The 20,581-nt window shown below is 45.7% G+C and overlaps 1 protein-coding gene across 1 annotated transcript in view; it reads left to right on the forward strand.

Moving 5' to 3' along the window:
• Window positions 1–20,581, forward strand: part of fhod3b (formin homology 2 domain containing 3b) — a 193,667-nt gene that overhangs the window by 14,292 nt on the left and 158,794 nt on the right. Inside the window, exons 2-3 of the mRNA XM_084052364.1 lie at window positions 4,175–4,281; window positions 16,813–16,877. Of these exons, the coding sequence (XP_083908490.1) occupies window positions 4,175–4,281; window positions 16,813–16,877 (172 nt within the window). The remainder of the gene's footprint in view (window positions 1–4,174; window positions 4,282–16,812; window positions 16,878–20,581) is intronic.

The following is a 20,581-nucleotide window of genomic DNA, read 5'->3' on the forward strand; positions in this document are numbered from 1 at the left end:
TTCCCACTGAAACAGAACAAAGTATTTGATATGTTTCTTTGGCCACTCTGTGTCTGCCCCAGTCTTACTAAAATAAGACACACATTGAGAAATCCAGCGGCTGCATTCCTGACTTTATATAAAACCTTGTGTTTTGTTGTTGGTCAAGTGTATATTATAGTCCAGTGGTTCTCAAAGTGCAGGTCTGGGGACCCCCAGGGGTCCTTAGGGGACGGGGTTTCCAGGGGGTCCCCAGCAAAACTGTGTTAATATGCGGCATCACAATCATTTTATAACCGCTTTATCCATTTATACGTTGGCTGTTCAACAGTAGCAGATGCACAAGCGCATAGCGCGTCACTTTGTGCTGCGCTATGAGCTTTGTAGATCTGCTGTTCCTGAAAAATCTCCTTCTTTCACGCTGTTTCACAAATCAGACAGGTGTGTGTGTGTGTGTGTGTGTGTGTGTGTGTGTGTGTGTGTGTGTGTGTGTGTGTGTGTGTGTGTGTGTGTGTGTGTGTGTGTGTGTGTGTGTGTGTGTGTGTGTTATAGAGAGGGATAGAGTGGATTAGGTGAGAGAGAGAGAGACAGAGAGAGAGAGGGGTGGTGAGAGGGTGAGAGAGAGAGTAATCCTAGTCAACCACATGTTTTGTTTGGTTGAGCATTGCTGTATTATTGCCGTACTACAGTAATACAAACATCAAAGCATGCTGTCCTGTAATGTGTTTCCCAGCCCCCCCCCCCCCCCCCCACCCCACACCCCCTCCTCTTTTTAATTAACTTACTGTCATTTGTGGTGAGGAGGATCACCGCCACATCAAGGCATGGCAGCAATCCCGTTTGTTTCATTTCAAACACGCTCCGCATTAAGACTGAGTTGTGTTTGTTTACATGTGCAGCCGTGCCTTCATTCACCTGGAGGAAATACCCTGCGTGGTCTTTTGAACTCGGCGCTGCTTCTTTTCACCAGGCACCCAGGGTGCTTATTTTCACCATACACCCAGAGTGCTTATTTTCACCATACACCCAGGGTGCTTATTTCACCATGCACCCAGGGTGCTTATTTTCACCATGCACCCAGAGTGCTTATTTTCACCATACACCCAGGGTGCTTATTTCACCATGCACCCAGGGTGCTTATTTTCACCATGCTCCCAGGGTGCTTATTTTCACTATGCACCCAGGGTGCTTATTTTCACCATACTGTACACCCAGAGTGCTTATTTTCACCATACTATACACCCAGAGTGCTTATTTTCACCATACTGTACACCCAGGGTGCTTATTTTCACCATACTGTACACCCAGAGTGCTTATTTTCACCATACTGTACACCCAGGGTGCTTATTTTCACCATACTGTACACCCAGAGTGCTTATTTTCACCATACTGTACACCCAGAGTGCTTATTTTCACCATACTGTACACCCAGAGTGCTTATTTTCACCATACTGTACACCCAGAGTGCTTATTTTCACCATACTGTACACCCAGAGTGCTCGAAGAAATGAATTGGCCCTCAGGAAGTTTAGTGGTCTCGTCACATGATGCTGCTGTGTCTACATGGAGAAACGGTGCAGTGTTCACCCAACCAGACATCTAATAATAACTATAATAATAATAATAATATCTCAAATTTATATAGCGCATTTCTAAATACCCAGAGGCACTTTACATGGGGGGGGAGGAAAAAACAACGAAATACAATCAACTTTATTAGGAAAAACAATCAAATAAAAGACATTAAAACAGTGGAATGGTGAAACAGGGGGGTGTGCAGTTAGCTGGAGACTTATTGAAGAGGTGGGTTTTGAAGCATTGGAGGGTGGGGGGGTGTTGGGGGGGGGCTTCTCTGAGTGTATTGGGGAGTGCATTCCTCAGGGTTGGGGGGGGGGGGGGGGGCAGCAGAAGCAAAAGCCCTGTATATCGCCCCAGGTACGGGGACAGATGTTACTGTGTCTTCATGGATGGAGTGACGGTACAGTGCACAACACCGAACCCCAGCCACCACACATCTGGACAGATGTTACTGCTGTGTCTTCACAGTAACATGTGTGCGTGTGCGCCCGTGCGTGTGTTAGTGTGCGTGTGTGTGTGTGCGTGCGTGTGTGTGTGTGTGTGTGTGTGTGTGCGTGCGTGCGTGCGTGCGTGTGTGTGTGTGTGTGTGTGTGTGTGTGTGTGTGTGTGTGTGTGTGTGTGGGGGTGTGTGTGTGTGTGTGTGTGTGTGTGTGTGTGTGTGTGTGTGTGTGTGTGTGTGTGTGTGTGTGTGTGTGTGTGTGGGTGGGGGTGTGTGTGTGTGTGTGTGTGTGTGTGTGTGTGTGTGTGTGTGTGTGTGTGTGTGTGTGTGTGTGTGTGTGTGTGTGTGTGTGTGTGTGTGTGTGGGGGTGTGTGTGTGTGTGTGTGTGTGGGGGGGGGGGGGGTGTGTGTGTGTGTGTGTGTGGGGGGGTGTGTGTGTGTGTGTGTGTGGGGGGGTGTGTGTGTGTGTGTGTGTGTGTGTGTGTGTGTGTCCTCCCGTGGTGCTGTTTGTTTAGCCGTCCTCCTCTCCAAGGCCGGTGGAGCTGGTGACCCCGTCAGCCTGTGAATATAAATAGGTTAATGTGCTGCAGTGTAAGGTTAACAACACTTCCCTCTTCTCTCTCTCTCTCTCTCTCTCTCTCTCTCTCTCTCTCTCTCTCTCTCTCTCTCTCTCTCTCTCTCTCTCTCTCCACACCAGTGATGCTTAACCTTTTTCATTCAATGACCTCCCAGTTTAATATGTAATTTAGGCCTCAGACGGGATTCAGGTTCTGAGTCACCACAACAATTGAGTCATTCGGATTCCATACAAGCCAGAGCAATGCAGCGTGACGTGTTGTGTGAGCTTGTAGATCGGCTATATTCGGTTATTAGTCACATTAGAATAAAGAATATTTGATATAAGTGGTCAAACTAGCAATAGAATAGATTAACCCATTAAGACCTGGAACGCATCTGTGTCACCTTTTGATTTAAGCTAAAAAGCATTATTTTACACTTTGGCTATTGAAAAATAGCAGATCTACAAGCTCATAGCGCGGCACCGAGTGCCGCGCTACGAGCTTGTAGATCTGCTATTTTTGAAAAATCGTGAAAATGTGTGCAAATCTTTGAATATGTTGTTTTAAAGCGAACATGTTTAACTCAAATCTTTGCTTCTGGGGGGTTCCTGGAACACTTCAGGTCTTAATCGGTTAAAGAGACTTTGAATCAAGCTGTATTGCTGTTATCATCAGTCATTGCTGTGAATTGGAGCAGCTTCTTCTCCAAAAAAAGCCTCAGAGATAGTCTCCCAGCTGCAGCGGCCCTGTTGAAAAGCTTCACCTCAGTAACAAAGACTCTCAAAGTTGTCTGAAGAGTTGTTAGAGTTACAGTTACACCACCTTGAGCTGCCTTCCTGCCTGCTGGGGGGTTGGGGGTTTGATTCTGATTCCCTGTGGAGGTGGGTTAGAAACACATTGACTGACATACATCTGCCAGCTCATTACACTGTCTGCCCTATTTTATATGTGTTGTACAGTATGACGATGTCACACAAACGTAGCGAAAATAACAGATCTGTAAGCTCTCAACGTGTCGCACATTTTGAGTTTGTAGATCAACTATTGTTGCTATTTAAAACAAATTGGGCAACATTTTAAAATGTTCACCTGTAATGACATGCACACAATATGCCAAATTGAAAGTGGTTATGTCTCTTGGTGGGGTTTAAAAAATATTTAATCAATGAAAAGTATACAAGAGCTTGGACTAAATACGCTTTTGAACCACTCCCTGAAAAGGTACAGTTTTGGTCGTACAAGGTTACCGTAGAAGCTCGTAAGGAGAGCTTGTAGATCGGCCATTTTCAGCAACAAGACCAAGTACAGAGTGAAAGGTCAAGTTTTCTAAGTATTGAGGGTTTAAGACAGTGGTTAAATGTCTGAAAACACACATTAACATGAATCCAACTCCAACTCTACACAATGATACTGCTGCTGTCGAACAAGTCTATGAAGCGATCAATGAAATCTATGAAAAAGTTTAATCTGCAACACGATTTTATACAATGTGTAGTGGATGGGGGGGTCCCTGCTTCAACTCTCTCTCTCAGCTAAGGGGGTCCTTGGACTGAAAAGCAAACGTTGAAGACCCCTGCTGTAACGTGCTGTGATTTGTGTCCCTCCTCGTCCCCATGCAGTTGGATGACTGTGCCCTCCAGCTGTCCCACAATGGAAGCTACCTGGACCTGGAGTCCACCCTGGCGGAGCAGAGAGACGAGATGGAGGGCTTCCAGGAGGAAGGAGGGTGAGAACAACTTTTATTCTGCCTCTCTCTCTAAACTCATTCTCTTGTTTCTGTCTCTCCCTCGCTCTCATTTGGCTCCATTTGTACACTGAATCGGAATTACAGACCACGTACAGTAAAGGTGCATTTGAATTGGTGCCTAACTATAAAATCATTTAGCTGGGGAGCGGGCGGACTCACTGAAACCCCCTTCAAGGACCCCCTGGGGGTCCACGGAACCCTACGTAGAGAACCAGTGCACTAGAGCAGTGGTTCTCAAACTTTTTCATGTGAAGGACCCCCAAAATGATACATAATTGTCTGCGGACCCTCATCTCATATTTTGTGACAGTGACCGCCAGAAGCAAAGATTTGTTCGCTTTGAAAAATATATATTCAAAGATTTGCAAAAGATTTGCACACATTTTCACGATTTTTCAAAAAATAGCAGATCTACAAGCTCATAGCGCGGCACTCTGTGCCGCGCTATGAGCTTGTAGATCTGCTATTTTTGAATAGCCAAAGTATAACAGATGGTTAAAGTGGTTAAAATGATTGTAACGTTAATTTAGTAACTAATTGTAACTAATTCAGCTGGGGACCCCCTGGTACGCCCCCCAAGGACCCCTTAGGGGTCCTCGGACCCCACTTTGAGAACCAGTGCACTAGAGACTAATCTTTACCCTCCCTCCCTCCCTCTCGTGTCCTTCAAATCTGGCGCCGCTTCACAAGGCAAACAGATGCGTTGTTACGCTATTGAAAGGGCGTACGGAATTACTACACTGGCGGTAAAACTCGGAACAACAGCCCATAAAAAGGCCGGTCGTATATTCTCTGCACTCTTAAAAGACGTTGGGCTGGGCCAGGGGCCAGGGTGGTGTTTTTTTGATTGAAAACACAAGGGGTCCCTGGCGCTACCTCGCAGGTGCATATTGCTCTGCGCTCCTATAAGCCAATTTCTTTTTAAAAAAAAGCCTTGATTGTACGAGAGTTCGTTTTCGGGGCTCTCTGCGGTCAACGTAGTTGTTTTGAAGCTATAAATAAAGACGTGTTATTCTGCGAGTGATTGTAGTGATTTCTACTTTCTTTTTTTTTATTAGAGCTTGTAAAGGGGATTTTGAAAAGCAACCCTCTGACTTGAGGTAAAAAAAAAAAAACAACAGCAAAATTGTTCCTGCGCAGTAAAAATCAGTTAATAATTTATCCATTAAGGGTTATATACTTGTACACTCTCTCTGGAGTTGTTAAAGGATCAGTAACAGTGCGATCGCCGCTTTGAAAGAGAGTTTTTGTGGTTGTGTTTAACCTTTTTTTTACCAGGTAAGCCACTTGAGATCAAAGATCACTTAGAGCGAGACCCGGCCAAAAATGTCAGCATTAAAGAAAGACAAATACAATACACAGAAAGAACATAAGTGTGTGTGTGTGTGTGTGTGTGTGCGTGCGTGTGTGTGTGTGTGTGTGTGTGTGTGTGTGTGTGTGTGTGTGTGTGTGCGTGTGCGTGTGCGCGCGAGATGTGATGTACTGTATCCTCAGAGAGAGGCATACATATATCTCTGGATCTCTTGAGAGAGAGGGGGGGGGTGTATTCATTTCCTGCTCGCCTGCCTATAATGTGAGTCTATGACAGTGATTGGGATCAGCTAGCCTGTTCCTGTTCAGAGTGATATAATCCCGGCATAATCCCTCATCCCACCTATGAGCTGTTCCCAGGGGTCGGATGGAACCGTAGAAGAGGAACTAACTTTCCCTCCGTCGGGGCCCATCATCCACTCACCAAATTATCTGAGGCGCTTTTAAGATAAGAAATCAAATTTAAAAAAACAAAACGGATAAAAACAAAAGCACTCTCTGATTCAAATCCCCTCCTGTTATTGTCAACTCCCCTCTGAAACGTGTTCACTGTCATTTTGATAGGTCCTATTCTTGTCAAAAGTCTTTACATTATGATATTGATACAGTGGGACATTTCCTCAGACAATAATACAGTGAACATGTTTATATATCCCCAAAACATCTATCAAGGTATCATTGGTCTTTCTATCAATTCTGAAGAATTGGGAAAGCCGTGTTGGCGGCTTGTAAGGCCTGAAATATATCGTCTCTGTCGGGTGGAAACCTCATATGTCCAAAACTGTTACCTTTCAGGTTTCAAATTCAAAAATAGCAAAAGTAGCAGATCTACAAGCTTGTGATTTGGATACTCGTGATCCACCTCGTGCCAAACTTGGCACGAGGTGGATCTGCTACTTTTGAGACTGTTGGGTGACGCTGTAGTATGATCAAGTAGGGCGTTAATTTATGCAAAAACACTAAAAGTTAAACTATGGAGTTAAGAGGCTTCTGCCCGACAGCAACTACTTCGTCGCACAACAGTGCCATGCGATGAAAATGTCAGATCTACAAGCTGTGTGAGCTTGCTGACCTGCTGTTTTTCACATGCCATTATGCGTAGAAACGAAGCATACAGCTCCGCGTAGACTAAAAAAAAGACTTCCCATGTAATAGCATTCCTCCATGCGTGCCACTTAAAATACCCGGCCTGCCTGCCTCACCCTGGCAGAGCCAGTCCACTGATGTCATCGATGAAGTACTTAAGAAGTGCAGACAAGAGGAATCAGTCACGCCTTCATCCTGATTGAATTTAACTACCCCACAAAAAGGTGGCCCCGAACACAACCCCACACACACCCTCACTTAACCCATTGATACCTGGAACGCATCTGTGTCACTTTAGATGTCTTTGGCTATTCAAAAATAGCAGATCTACAAGCTCATAGCGCGGCACCAAGTGCCGCGCTATGAGCTTGTAGATCTGCTATTTCTGAAAAATCGTGAAAATTATTTTTTTATATTTTTTTCCGAAAAATTGTTAGGATTTAGATTTGTTTTTAGACGCGGCCTCAGGTCTTAAAGGGTTAACAAATACAATTCTGGCCTGCAAAAAATGTGCTCACTTTCTCTGTGAAAAAAAGCTTGGCCCGGGCTGGTAACATAGCGGCAGCAGCCATGTATAGCATAGCCTCGCCTTGACATAATTCTTCAGCCTGGGTCTTTGAAGGATGGAAAAGGTTTAAAAGTCGTGTTGGTTTCATCTCTATTTCATTGGCGTACAGCTTCTATAGCCCAGTCCCTTTATTAACTCCATATGGTGATGGAGTGCGTTGATATGACATCCACTGCACCACCCCCCCCCCCCCTCCCCCTCCCCTCCCTCTCCTCTCCTCTCCTCTCCTCTCCGGCTGATGTCAAACCGGAGGCTGGCATCATGGCGGCTCCTGGTTCGACCGGACCGACCGCAAACATCTACGGATTTATTTGTCTAACTTGGGAATTCATAAGCCGCTCTCTCTCTGGGCTTGTTGCTATTGGACGCCTTGAGGAGAAGTCAGCGGTGTCTCTTCTCAGCCTCCTGTCTGTGTTGCCATGTCTGCTTTTTATAAGCGACTTTGGGCTTGTTTTTCAGTAAAGTCACGTATATTTATTATAAGTGACTTATATTTTGCAGTTGCTTATTTTGGGCTTGCTTCCGAATGTTCTTTCATGTCAAGGACCGCCCCAAATGAATGAATATGTATTTGCGGACCTCCCCATCTGAAAATATTTTATGCCAGGGACGTCCCCCCATACAAGATTTGTGTTGTTAAAATCTTTCAACAATATTCCCCATTTCTCACTTTTTCTTCCCCATTTAAAAAAAGAAATATCAGATCTACCAGCTCACAACGTGTCGCCGAGGCTTGTAGATGTGCTATTTGTATACAGGGCTCATGTAGCCTGTATAGTCGCTTCCTTTGGGCTTGTTTTCCATAGACCCGGGGGTTGCCTTGTTTCTCTCGCTAAACCTGGCAACACAGCCTCCTGTCTGAAATGGTTTTGAGGAGCCTATATGGGGCTCTTCTACGGAGAGAGAGAGAGAGAGAGAGAGAGAGCCTCGAGGTCGGAGCGCTCTACTTCTTCTCTCGTCAAAGACGGTGGGCCGCGCCAGGGTGCCACGCGGTGCCAACTGGCACACACACCCTCCTGGTATGAATGTGTGTCATTAAACACACACCGTTTTGTCTGAGGAGGAGGAGGAGGAAGAGGGGGGCATTATTTTCTAATAATGCCCCGCTGGCTTTTTATGGCGTTGATGTGCACAGGGTTCACGACCCCTACCGCTCCGGCGGCGCTCGTTTGGATGACGGTAGCGCTAATAAACGAGCCCTGATGAGGCACTTTACCTTTTTACTTGTTCCATTGTGTTGCATTTTTGGTCGTCCTTTTATTGTAAATCATGTATTTTTTTTTTACTGCGTTGCAGTTCCTCTCTTTCAACAGCAGCTCTCACCTCAAAGATATTTATTTTCCCCCTCTCTTCACAGAAAGGAATTTATGTCGTGTCCAGCCTTTCTTTCTTTCTTTCTTTCTCTCTTTCTCTCTCTTTTGTTTTTAACCCGTTCAATCCGGGGACGCATCTCTGTCATTTTAGATTTCTTTGGCTATAAAAAAAATTGCAGATCTACAAGCTCATAGCGCTATGAGCTTGTAGATCTGCTATTTTTAAAAAAACGTGAACATCTTTGAATATATATATCTTTTAAAGCGAACATTTGTAACTCTTTTAACTCTTGTAAATCTTTTCTTCTGGGGGTCCCTGGAACAACATATTTGCTCAAATTTACAAGATTTAAAAAAAAAAACCCAGCAGATATACAAGCTCGTAGCGCGGCACTCGGTGCCGCGCTACGAGCTTGTATATCTGCTGTTTTTGAATAGCCCCAAAGAAATCTAAAAATGACACAGATGCGTCCCGTCCGGTTCGAACGGCTTAAAGTAACTTGCTTTTAAAATGGAGGCCGGCCGTCTCTCAGGCCTGATCCAATCCACTGCTTACTAGGACCGGAGGGGGGGTGGGACTGGGAGCGCCGTCCGGTCGGGTCGAGTCCGGTCGCATATTTGAGTTCCCGATGATGATGATGACTGGCTGATAATTGACCGCTGGCGTCCATCTGCTGCTGGATATTAATGACAGGTTATACATTCCACAGGCGCCTGTGTCATGCCTCGCGTCTTTACAATCAGATTAAAGTATGATCCTCTCGACGGAGAGAGCGCTCCCCGAGAGCCAAGAGATATCCATGTCACAGGAGCTTAAGGGGGGGGACCATAATCACTTCCACACCACGTTATATACGGAGCTCCAAGTATATGGGAGACTGGGACCCGGAGAGCTTTTGCCCCCCATCTCCATCCCCCCATCCCCCCTCCCCTCCCCCCCACCCTCAGGCCCGTTTCTGCCGTAATCTCACCCAGTGATTAAGCCTGATTTGTGCCGTACTCGCGTGCGTGCGGGCGGGCGGGCGTCTCGCGACCATGAAAATAGCAGATCTACAAGCTCACAACGCGTCGCGCCGCGACACGTTGTTGAGCTTGTAGATCGGCTATTTTCACAAGCGTTTTAACTCACGACTTCTACAACAGTCCCGACTGTAGTGCAGGCAATGTGCTCAGAACGCACTCACGTGGACATCGGTGGTCTGATGTGTGCCGTTCAGAAGACCCCCCCCCCCTGCTATTCTCCTAGTATAGATATTAATGAATGCCATTAAAATAAATCTGGGATCTGGGAATCCTCATCTGTAATTCTTGGAATATCGTGGGACGTAGTCCAGAAAAAGACCAGAGGACCTGAGCCGACAGACATGCAGAGCCTTTGGATATTTTCTTGGATTAGAATGGATTGAGGAGGCTGGAGTCAGTCAGTCAGTCAGTCAGTCCCTCTTTGGGAATTTCTGTCTGATGTTGTGCTGAAGGGATACGAACGCCGGGAGTTCTGGGAACATTGAGGCAGTAGCGTCCCCAGGAATTACATTTAGGGCAGGCGAGATTCTTTTTGCACCCCCCCCCCCCCTCCCCCCACCAAATCTTTGAGGACACACGGGTTATTTGGGTTTTCTATGGGGAGGCGAGATCTTTGTCGGGCAGGCCGCCTGTCCTGCCTCTACAGTGGGTACGCCACTGCATTGAGGTGTCGGGGGGTACCATGGACGTGTGACATTGATTGATAGATTGACATTGGGAGCCAACATTCACACTGAATTTATATATATATATATATATATATATATATATATATATATATATATATATATATATATATATTCGTAAGACTGACTATATTTACCCCCCTTGTTTTTATTGTGTGCGCACAATGTTTCAGACACCAGTTAGAGGAGTCCAGTGTCCAGCACGGCACCGAGTGTCTTGCTTTGAGCTCGTAGATCTGCTATTTTGGAAAAACCTGTGAAAAGGAGAACATTTGTAACTCAAATCTTTGCCTCTGGCGGTCGCTGGAACAAAATGTTTTACAAACAATCACTTTAAAAAAGATATATTCGTAAGATTTGCACGCATTTTCACGTTTTTTTTTTTTGCCAAAGAAATCTAAAATGACAGAGATGCGTTCCCAGATTGAAGCAGTCAGACTAACACGGATGGAGGATTCTCATGCAAGACGGCCTGTCGTGTCTCTGAGGCGACATCACAGGGCGGCCCGTCTCGCATTAGTTTCTCTTCAGTTTCGGACCCATTCGGGACGTGGTTTTGGTTGGCTGCTGATTACACAACAATATACAGAAAGGTGCCGTTTGAAAAGGGAGAAAAAGAAAACTCACACGTGATGAAAAACTATAAGAGAAAAGGAGCTGTGTGTCACACGCTGGTACGGAATGCTTACTGTAGTAGAACTTTAACTTTCTGCAAGAACACAACAAAATATAAACCTCCCCTCTAAGGGTGTCCCTGGAGTGTTTGCAGTGCAGTATAAGGCTATTATTAACAGAGCAGAAAAAAAGCTTGGCAATTCACTTTACGTGTGTGTGTGTGTGTGTGTGTGTGTGTCTGTGTGTGCGTGTGCGTGTGTGTGTGTGTGTGTGCGTGTGCCCACGCATGCACAGTCAGGTGGGTGCAGCGGCGACTGCATGTTTGCACACATTAGTGTGTTTGTTCACGCATTAGTACCCCGGGATGTGGGGCCATATTTGTGGTGTAAGAGCTGTGGCCAGTTGTTTGCCAACAGACACACGCACACACACACACACACACGCACACGCACACGCACACGCACACGCACACACACACGCACACCACAAACCCCCACCACCCCTGGCTACTGGGCTCTCTCTGCCATTATGCTGTACGACCCGAGGCTCTTATAGGAGACCGATATAAGCGTCTCCCGAACCCCCCCTGAGCGTCAGTATGCAGCGCTGCAGCCCCAGGAACTGCTGAGTCAGTCCGTGGGGCCTTCTAGTCTGCCATTAATTGGCCTTCCAGAGGGGAAGTGCTGGTTTGACCGCCCTCCAAGTTATGTAGGCCTGGTGAGGTAAGGGCCCCAGGCCTCCCTCCGCTGTGGGCAACGCATTTAGTGATGTCTCACTGTAAAACCCAGGGCCCAGTAATGCCAACGTTTGTGCTCCCGTCGTACGTTGGTGTTGCACGCTGAGAATAGCCCCGATATACTGTACTGTACAAGCTCACGGCGCGTTTGCATCCGCGACGGATTGGGAGCTTCTATATCGGGCTATTTTCAAGTATAATTTTGAGTTATATTTTTACTTTACTGAAATATTTCCGATTTCCAATACTTTTACTTTTACTCCACTACAATTATTTGAAAACTTGAGTTACTTGTTACTTTGTAGATTTTGATTATTATTACAAAATACACCATAGCCACTTCAACCCTACAGTATATGCATTTCGGCATTTCGGCATTTCTTCAAGCTCACAATGCGTCGCAACAAATGATTTTAACATGATTGATACATTTGAAAACTTGTGAAATGGGATATTCTGCAAAATGTGATCTTTCTACTTTAGGTATAAGTACATTGTGTAGCTATACAAAATATTGATACTTTTACTTAAGTAAAAAAATGTGAGTACTCTTTCCACCGCTGCACACGACACTGTTGTATAAGAAAGTATAAATCAGGCTTAATGCTGCAATCACATAAATTCAGAGAGAGAGAGAGAGAGAGAGAGAGAGAGAGAGAGAGAGAGAGAGAGAGAGAGAGAGAGAGAGAGAGAGAGAGAGAGAGAGAGAGAGAGAGAGAGAGAGAGAGAGAGAGAGAGAGAGAGAGAGAGAGAGAGAGAGAGAGAGAGAGAGAGAGAGAGAGAGAGAGAGAGAGAGAGAGAGAGAGAGTGTCTGGCATGCGTCCACCCCCGGGCCAGTAGCTGCTGCTGCTGGGGGGGGGCCTTCAGGATTAAGACCACTGAGTCTTTATAGGACCCTCTCTGGAAGGAGCTGGAGAGAGAGAGGGGAGAACTTACTTGCTTACTTACTGGGGGGTGGAATGATTGGCAGGCATACTCACACGGTTCCCGCAATTACGGCCAAGTTTATGACAGCCGACGTGTGAGATGAGAATAATAACAACGGTGGCTGGATTTATATCAGGAGTATAGCGTTACCTGCGTTCTGCGCAGAGAAATTACCACCAGTTGCTGTATAGCCTTTTCCGCTTGTCTTTATTTAGTTATTTAGACTTGTTAAGCCTCTTTCCTTAAAGGAGAATTCCAGTCGTTTTAGATGTTTGCTTTGATGTGTCGCTAATCACTCACCAACATACAAAGGGCCGTTGAATTTTTCCAGAGAAGCCCCCGTTGTCCATTGTGGAGACCCCTTCCACTGGCATAATGGAGTAATGCGGATAAACAAAAATCACCTATTTTAGCACCTCCAAAGTGGAGCTGGTTGCTTGTTTCTTTCACAGAATCTGGCAACACTGAGGACTAGCTCCATGTCGTTCTGCATGAACGGCAGCTCATAAGGGACATTCAGTGCATGTTTGAGTGTCAGTACACTGCATAATGAGGATTAGTGGAAAAAAACAACAACTTTGGAGCTGCTAAAATAGGCGATTTTTGTTTATCCGCATTACTCCATTATGCCAGTGGAAGGTGTCTCCACAATGGACAACAGGGGCTTCTCGGGAAAATTCAACGGCCACTTTGTATGTTGGTGAGTGATTAGCGACACATCAAAGCAAACATCTAAAATGACTTGGAATTCTCCTTTAAGGTTTTTATATCAGCATGTGCTGTGTCTCTTTACATCCGTGATGATGCATTAACAGAAGCTGGAGTCCTCACACACCACACAAAGCATCAGAGTCAAAACATAGTGGCTATGGCACATGCATCTTTAAAGCATACATGTACCTAGCCCGCCAGTGTATGGCCCATTGTTGGCCAATGAGATAGAAGCCGCAGCCTTCTAACCCGAAGGAGGCCAACAAAAAAAAAATCACGACGGTGATACCCGAGAAGAACAGGATGAGGTCGAGACGGTCACTGATCCGCTACAGCGGCAAACCGTGTAACCCCAACATGTATCGCCAATTTGTCGTTCGGGGCTGACATTCTTTACTGTAATCACGACGTCTCCAGGGGTCCGCCCTCCGAGGCCTTAGGTTGCATGCCCCTGCTTTCCCCCCGCGTCGTAATTGGGGCGAACGAGCGAGTTGAATGCCGTTCTCATATTCCGTGCACCTCTTGTTTAATTTGATAATGAGCATGTTGGCCTGGGTAGCTTCAGGACCTGCTTTAACAGTGGGGTGTGGGGGAGGGCGACAGGGGGAAGGGGGGCTTGCAAGACAGCGAGAGAAAGCAGAAGTTCATTACAAGATGGCTCCGGTTACCCAGTCGTTGGGTGGGTGGGGGGGGTTAAGTCCCTACTTGCCGCCTCATCATGGGCAACGCCGGTCCGCTTGTCGACAGATGTTGCTCCTGTGTCGTCTCTGCTTGTTGCTGGATGGATATCATATTTGATAAACACAGTGAGATTATCATACAAACTGATCCGCTGGGAGCACGGCGCATGTCGGCTCAACGTCCCTCATAGCAGGCCATAGGCAGGCCTGTCTGCCTGTCTGTCTGTCTGTCTGTCTGTCTGTCTGTCTGTCTGTCTGGTTCTCCCTTCAATCCACCGCTATGTCTGATTCCCTCTAATGGTGATCATGGTCCACTTGCTGGCACTGGGCCAGTGGAGCGCATCCATCGCACACAGCCATTGTGCAGGCCGCAACAAAAGCCTGTTTGTCAAAGAAGCGAATTAGGATAGTGGTGGTGGGGTTGGCGGGGGGGGTGGGTTTGGTGGGGGTTGGGGTTGCACAACCCTATACCTGCAGTGCTGTGCAGTGCGCTAGCTGGCTCGTGCTCATCTAGTGGATCTCAAGCGCTGGGCCTTATCTCTGGGTCTCTGGTGGTATCTCGTGGTCTATTATAGCGTCCAGTGTTGTTGTGTCTTCTCTGTCTGCATGCTTCCCATCGGCAGGAGGGCTCCTTCTCAGAAAGGCCAGGCTAACGCGTCGCACTATACTTTTTAGCGTTCAGTTCAGCTGTTCTATTCAACGTTTTGTCTCAGCATTGTCGGAGCGTCATTGGAACATTGTATGCTGGTGGACAGGGGAAGGGAGGGGGGGGGGCGTATAGGGTCTTTATGGATGCAGGAGGGGCGGCGCCGCGGCGATGACCTCTGCCTGGCAGCCCCGCCTCCACCCTTCACCTCTGGAGACCCGGGCCACGGCCTGTTTTGTTCCCCCCTCTGTTCATCCCAGAATGAACCCATTGGCGCTGCTGTGTTCTGGGACGGCCGGGAATAGGCTCTATGCACAGCAGCCATTTTGGAGGGAAATTGGGCCTCTTCTTATTTCCTTCACAGGTGTTACCAATGATACTAATGAAGGCTCTGTTCCATTCTGGTCAAACAGAGTCAGGGTGCTGATATTGTGCATTTTAAAAGGTGTCCACTTGGTTCCATTTGTACACTCTCAGAGTTATGGGGGTCCTTGAAATTAAAAGTTTGAGGACCACCGTAAAAGCCTTCATTAGTATCATTGGCAAAACCTGTGAAGGAAGTAAGAAGAGGCCCAATTTATTTCCAATATGGCTGCTGTGCATAGAGCCTATTGTGCATTGGTGCGATGGTGGAAAGAGTTGAGTTTGTTTTTGACGATCGTGTTGTTGTTGTTTTTCTTGGAGGCTGTGTGTTCTTCATGTCGTGGCTTGCCTGCTTTCGGGCCTTATTGATGCCACACTTAGATGGAAGATAGATATCCAGCTATAGGCTTGTCTCTGTCCGTTTCACTTTGATACCTTTCCGGAATTATCCTTATCTTTTCTGCTATTTCAAAAGATAGAAGGAGTCCGTGCTGGAGAAGAACCGGTGATTTAAGAACAAACGTCGATCCAATACATCCACGTGATCAGCCAGGGTTTTAACTTCTTTATCACTACACCTGTAGTAACAACGAATATCACATGAAGCGCTTCAGCGCGACCGCTTTCACTCGACACAAGAACAATAATGTAAACAAGAGAACAATCCCATAACTCCTTGCCGGCGCGCTCAGCCCGCCAACACCTTAACCCATTAATACCTGGAACGCATGTGTCACTTTCGATTTCTTTGGCTATTCAAAAATAGCAGATATACAAGCTCATAGCGCGGCACCAAGTGCCGCGCTATGAGCTTGTATATCTGCTATTTTTGATTTTTTTATATTTTTGAAAAATGTATATTTTTTTCAAAAATCTGCTAGGATTTAAAAACATTTTAAGAATCGAACTCAGGCCTTAATGGGTTAAAGCAGTGGTTCTCAACTAGTGGTCCGGGGACCACCAGTGGTCATTGAGGGGGTTTCCAGGTGGTCCGCAGCTAAATGATGGAGAGTTGGTAACCAAAATGGACCCTTATTAGGTAGAATCTTTAACTCTTGAGAGCGTAAAATGAAACCAAATGATTTGGTTTCATTTTACGCTCTCAAGAGTTAAATTATTGTTAAACATCTGCATTACTTTATTAGATAATTGTTATTTTGATCAACACGTGCCTGTTATCTCTCCTAATGGTACCACATCAATACAGCATGGAATTGTGGACAAAATCGTATCCGACGATAACAAAATTTTCTAAAGTTTTGGGGTCTGAGAGGCTAAATCCCGACCCAAATGTGGTCATAGGTGAAGTCCCATATCACGTTTCTTTAGAACGTCCTCATTTAGAGTTGGTTCTTAGTGTTGACATTCACCGTATCTCTTCTCTTCTGCCGTTGTCCACAGGAGAGGAAAGATTTTGTTTTTACCAGGTTGCCAAACCTGGTCTCTATCTACACTGCAGCTAGTAGGGACTTTTTCCTCACTGGCTGGCCCTTTTGCGTGACTTTTTCCTCATCGGCTGGTCATTTAGCCAATGAGGGCTCAATGTCCTCTCAGAGAATATGGGATCTAAAGACGACCCGCAATACTGTGTTCGGGCCACTGTATGTATGTATCTCTATGAACTGTGGCGCTGTTCCTCATTTGGCCTTTCAACGTTGCCATGTTTAGTGAGAGAAATAAGCAACTACAAGCCACATGAGCACTTTCAACCGTCGGCTATTTGAAAATAGCCACGCCGCAACCGGGTATAATATGACTGTGTCATGTCTTGTTTAAATGTCCTCATTTAGTGTTGGTTTTGAGCTGACATTTATCTTCCCCCCCGTCTTCCCGCTGTGTCCACAGGAGAGGAAAGAAGCACAGCATCATCCTACGAACTCAGCTCTCTGTCAGAGTTCATGCCTGCATCGGTAAGTACCTCCACCACCACCGTAACAAGGTTTCGCTACGTCTCTTCTCCACCACAGCATTCCTGTGGCCTATTTATCTGTTTACCACATCTCGTTAGGAACGTCTCGTACTCGACTTACGATACAATATACATAATCAAGGGGTTATTTATATTTGTCAACCTGTGATGGATTTGGGGTTTTGATAAGGCTTTTGCAAAAAACATGCACAACCATTGTCACTGTTGCTGGCCGGGGGGGGACCAGTGGTGGAAAAGTGGGAAAAACTAAGTACATGTACTCAAGTACTGTACTTAAGTATACTTTTCAGGATTTTTTTTACTTTACTGGAGTATGTCCAATTTTCAGTTCTTTTACTTCTACTCCACTACATCTCAAATATTGTACTTTTACTCCACTACAATAAAAAAAAAATGTAGTTACTACTTTGTAGATTTGGATTGTTATTACAACACATACATTAACCACTTCAGCCCTATATACATTTCGTCTATTTGAAAATAGCCGATCTACAAGCTCACGATGCGTCGCGATGCGACGCATCGTGAGCTTGTAGATCTGCTATTTTCAAAATATTTGTATACATTTGAAAACTTGTGAAATGGGACATTCTGCATAATGAGTACTTTCTACTTTTGGTACTATAAGTACATTTCAATGCCAATACTTTTGTACTTTTTGAATTTTTGAATTCCGGACTTTCACTTTCTACATTGCAGTATTGATACTTTTACCCAAGTAAACAAATTGAGTACTTTTCCCACCACTGGCGGGGGGGGGGGGGGGGGGGGGGGGACCACACCAGTACTAACCATGTGAGGCGGGTGAATAAAGGTCTGCATCTTATTTGGAGCGATGTCTTCCACATCCACAGGTCTCTAGTGCTGCTTCATGGTAACAGAGCACAGAGACACCCAGTGGGTTGTGAATAACGGTCATTATTCTCCACTTGAGAGTTTCCATGTTTTATCACTTTGCTTTATTGGGCCCCATGGTTTTATTCTCATAATGCCAGGCAACTCGCTGTGAGGTGCAGAGCAAAAACATATGCAAGCATTGCTACGCACACACACATACAGTCAGACACACACACACACGCACACGCACACGCACACACACACACACACACACACACACACACACACACACACACACACACACACACACACACACACACACACACACACACACACACACACACACACACACTCGGACAGCGCGCTTGTGGACGTGCGAGGCCATTGACCTGCCTTGTCTGTGTGCCTGCCTAGTTTTTTGCTTTTCACCCATTTTTCTCCACAGTTTTAATGAATTAATTCCTCCCCCACACACACATTTGTGGTGTTGTCACTGTTGTTGTTTCCTATTGACTCACCTGCCAGTGAGGAGCCCCCACCGGGAGGACGTAGAGCCTCCTTCCTACTCAATTGGCCCGAACGCAGGCCAATTGTGTTCGTATAGACGCTTGACCAAGCCAAACTCAAACCCACAGCCTAGGATGGGCTGTGGGTGGGTCATGCATTTGTGGTGGGCAGCTACTTTACCACTGCGCCACCCGAGCACCCCTTGATTTTAAGTGATTTAAAAAAGTCAGGTATTTGTTCTATAAGTCGTGTACATACAGTAGGCCTATACGCATGGACATCCAGTGAACCAAAACAAGTGCTCCTGTCTGGATGCAGTACAATGTGTGAACACTTGCTATCTGCTGCACTCTGCCAGACTTGTCTTCGGTGCATCTAAGAGCTTACCTTCTCCTGCTTTATCCTCTGATCATTTTCTGACGCTTCTGTTGCTCCAGACTGTATGATGGAAGCATTTGAAAACAGTCTGGCTCGCGAGACTGGTGTTGACCTAAACCTGTCACCGTAGGGCATGAAGAGCAGTACATGTCTCTGATGCCTTGCCTTGTTTGCGCGGCACAGATGCAAACGTCCAGTTTGGATTAGAAGTTGATTAGTACACAAGCCAGACACACTCACCCATTTTTTTTTGTGTACAAAGGACTGAACTGTACTTTGCTGTGCTCTGTTTTGCAAACTGCTAATAAAGTATTCAATCAAGAGGTATACTGCAAAAGCTGTTCATTTAACTAAGTAACTCTGAGAGTGTACAAAAAGAACCAAATGAACCCCAATCATTTGGTCCCATTTGTGCCCTCTCGTTTAAGTTAAATTAAGACAGGATTTGACTGTGTCCTTTGAACCTGTGCGTGTTTCCAGTGACAGAGTGTGTGGACGACCAAACGTGGCTCTCTCTCTCTCTCACACACATAGTGAGAGACACACACACGGGGGGCCTCCTTCAGGCTGCCAGGGCAAAAAATAACCCACAGCCAGCCAGCCAGCCTGGGAAAGCCATTAAGCTCCAACCACGTTGTCCAATTTTAATTTTCCTTTTCCTCTGTAGTCAGTGTTAACACAAGCAAAGCGAAGGACTTCTCCTCTTTGCCTGAATAAAGTCACTGCAGTCTGAGGCACATCTCTGGTACAGAGAGATGCTCTTTAGTTGTCCTCTGGCCTCGGTGATGAGTAAAGTGGAATGGAAAGCAGTGGTTCTCAAACTTTTTCATGTCAAGGAACCCCCAAATTGAAATGTATTTGGCCTCGGACCCCCATCTGAAAATAATTTGTGCCAGGGACCCCCCATACAAGATTTGTGTTCACATGTTTCCAAAATATTCCAAATGTTAAACATTTTTGCAAGATTTCTTTAAAAAAAAATAGCAGATCTACAAGTTCACAACTTAAACTGAATTGAATTCCCCCATGGACCCCTGGGGGTCCCCAGACCCCACTTTGGAAAGTTCTCAGTAGCCCACGAGTCACGACTGATTTCAGTCATTTGGATTCCACAGAAGCCAGCATTGCCTTATAATGGAAGCATGTCGCCCACACTGAAAATAGCAGATCTAGAAGCTCACTTAACACGTCTCACTGTTACAGTAGATCGGCTATTTTCGGTTATTCGTTATTTTAAGACGAGAGAGTATTTTGAACTTTGACGTGCTCAAACTATGACAAATAGAATACATTGTTCAGAAGCGTCTTCCGTGAAACATGAACGGTCTCGTATTATAATTCATAAAAGCAATAAAGCCTCAATTTGGGATTTCTTCAACTGGTCGGCTGTATGTAGGCCTAGTGTAGAACAGCAGAATGATGATACCTAAACATTGTCATCGTACATACTGTGTTCATTTTTTTTAGGAAACAGAACAATTTGCTTTATTCCATGAAAGTGTAATGGAAACGGTGGGAAATCCACTGGGTGTTTAACCCATTGAGACCTGAAGCCGATTCTACATGTCTCCTAAATCTCAACAGTATTCTGAAAAACGTATGTTTCTATATCAGTGGTGCTCAATCTTTTTCATGTCAAGGACCCCCAAAATTATATGTACTTGGCCGCGGACCCCCATCAAAATATTTTGTTCCAGGGACCCCCAGAAGCAAAGATTTTAGTTAAAAATGTTCGCTTTAAAAATTTTGCAGATAAAGATTTGCACACATTTTCACGATTAAAAAAAAATAGCAGATCTACAAGCTCGTAGCGCGGCACTCGGTGCCGCGCTATGAGCTTGTATATCTGCTATTTTTGAATAGCCAAAGTGTAAAATAATGCTTTTTAGCTCAAATCTAAAAATGACACAGTTCCAGGTCTTAATGGGTTAACTGGGAGTGTTGCTCAGCACCCCCCCCCCC

Source organism: Gymnoscopelus microlampas, assembly GCF_963454915.1.
Source record: "Gymnoscopelus microlampas genome assembly, chromosome: 3".
Lineage (NCBI taxonomy): Eukaryota > Metazoa > Chordata > Actinopteri > Myctophiformes > Myctophidae > Gymnoscopelus > Gymnoscopelus microlampas.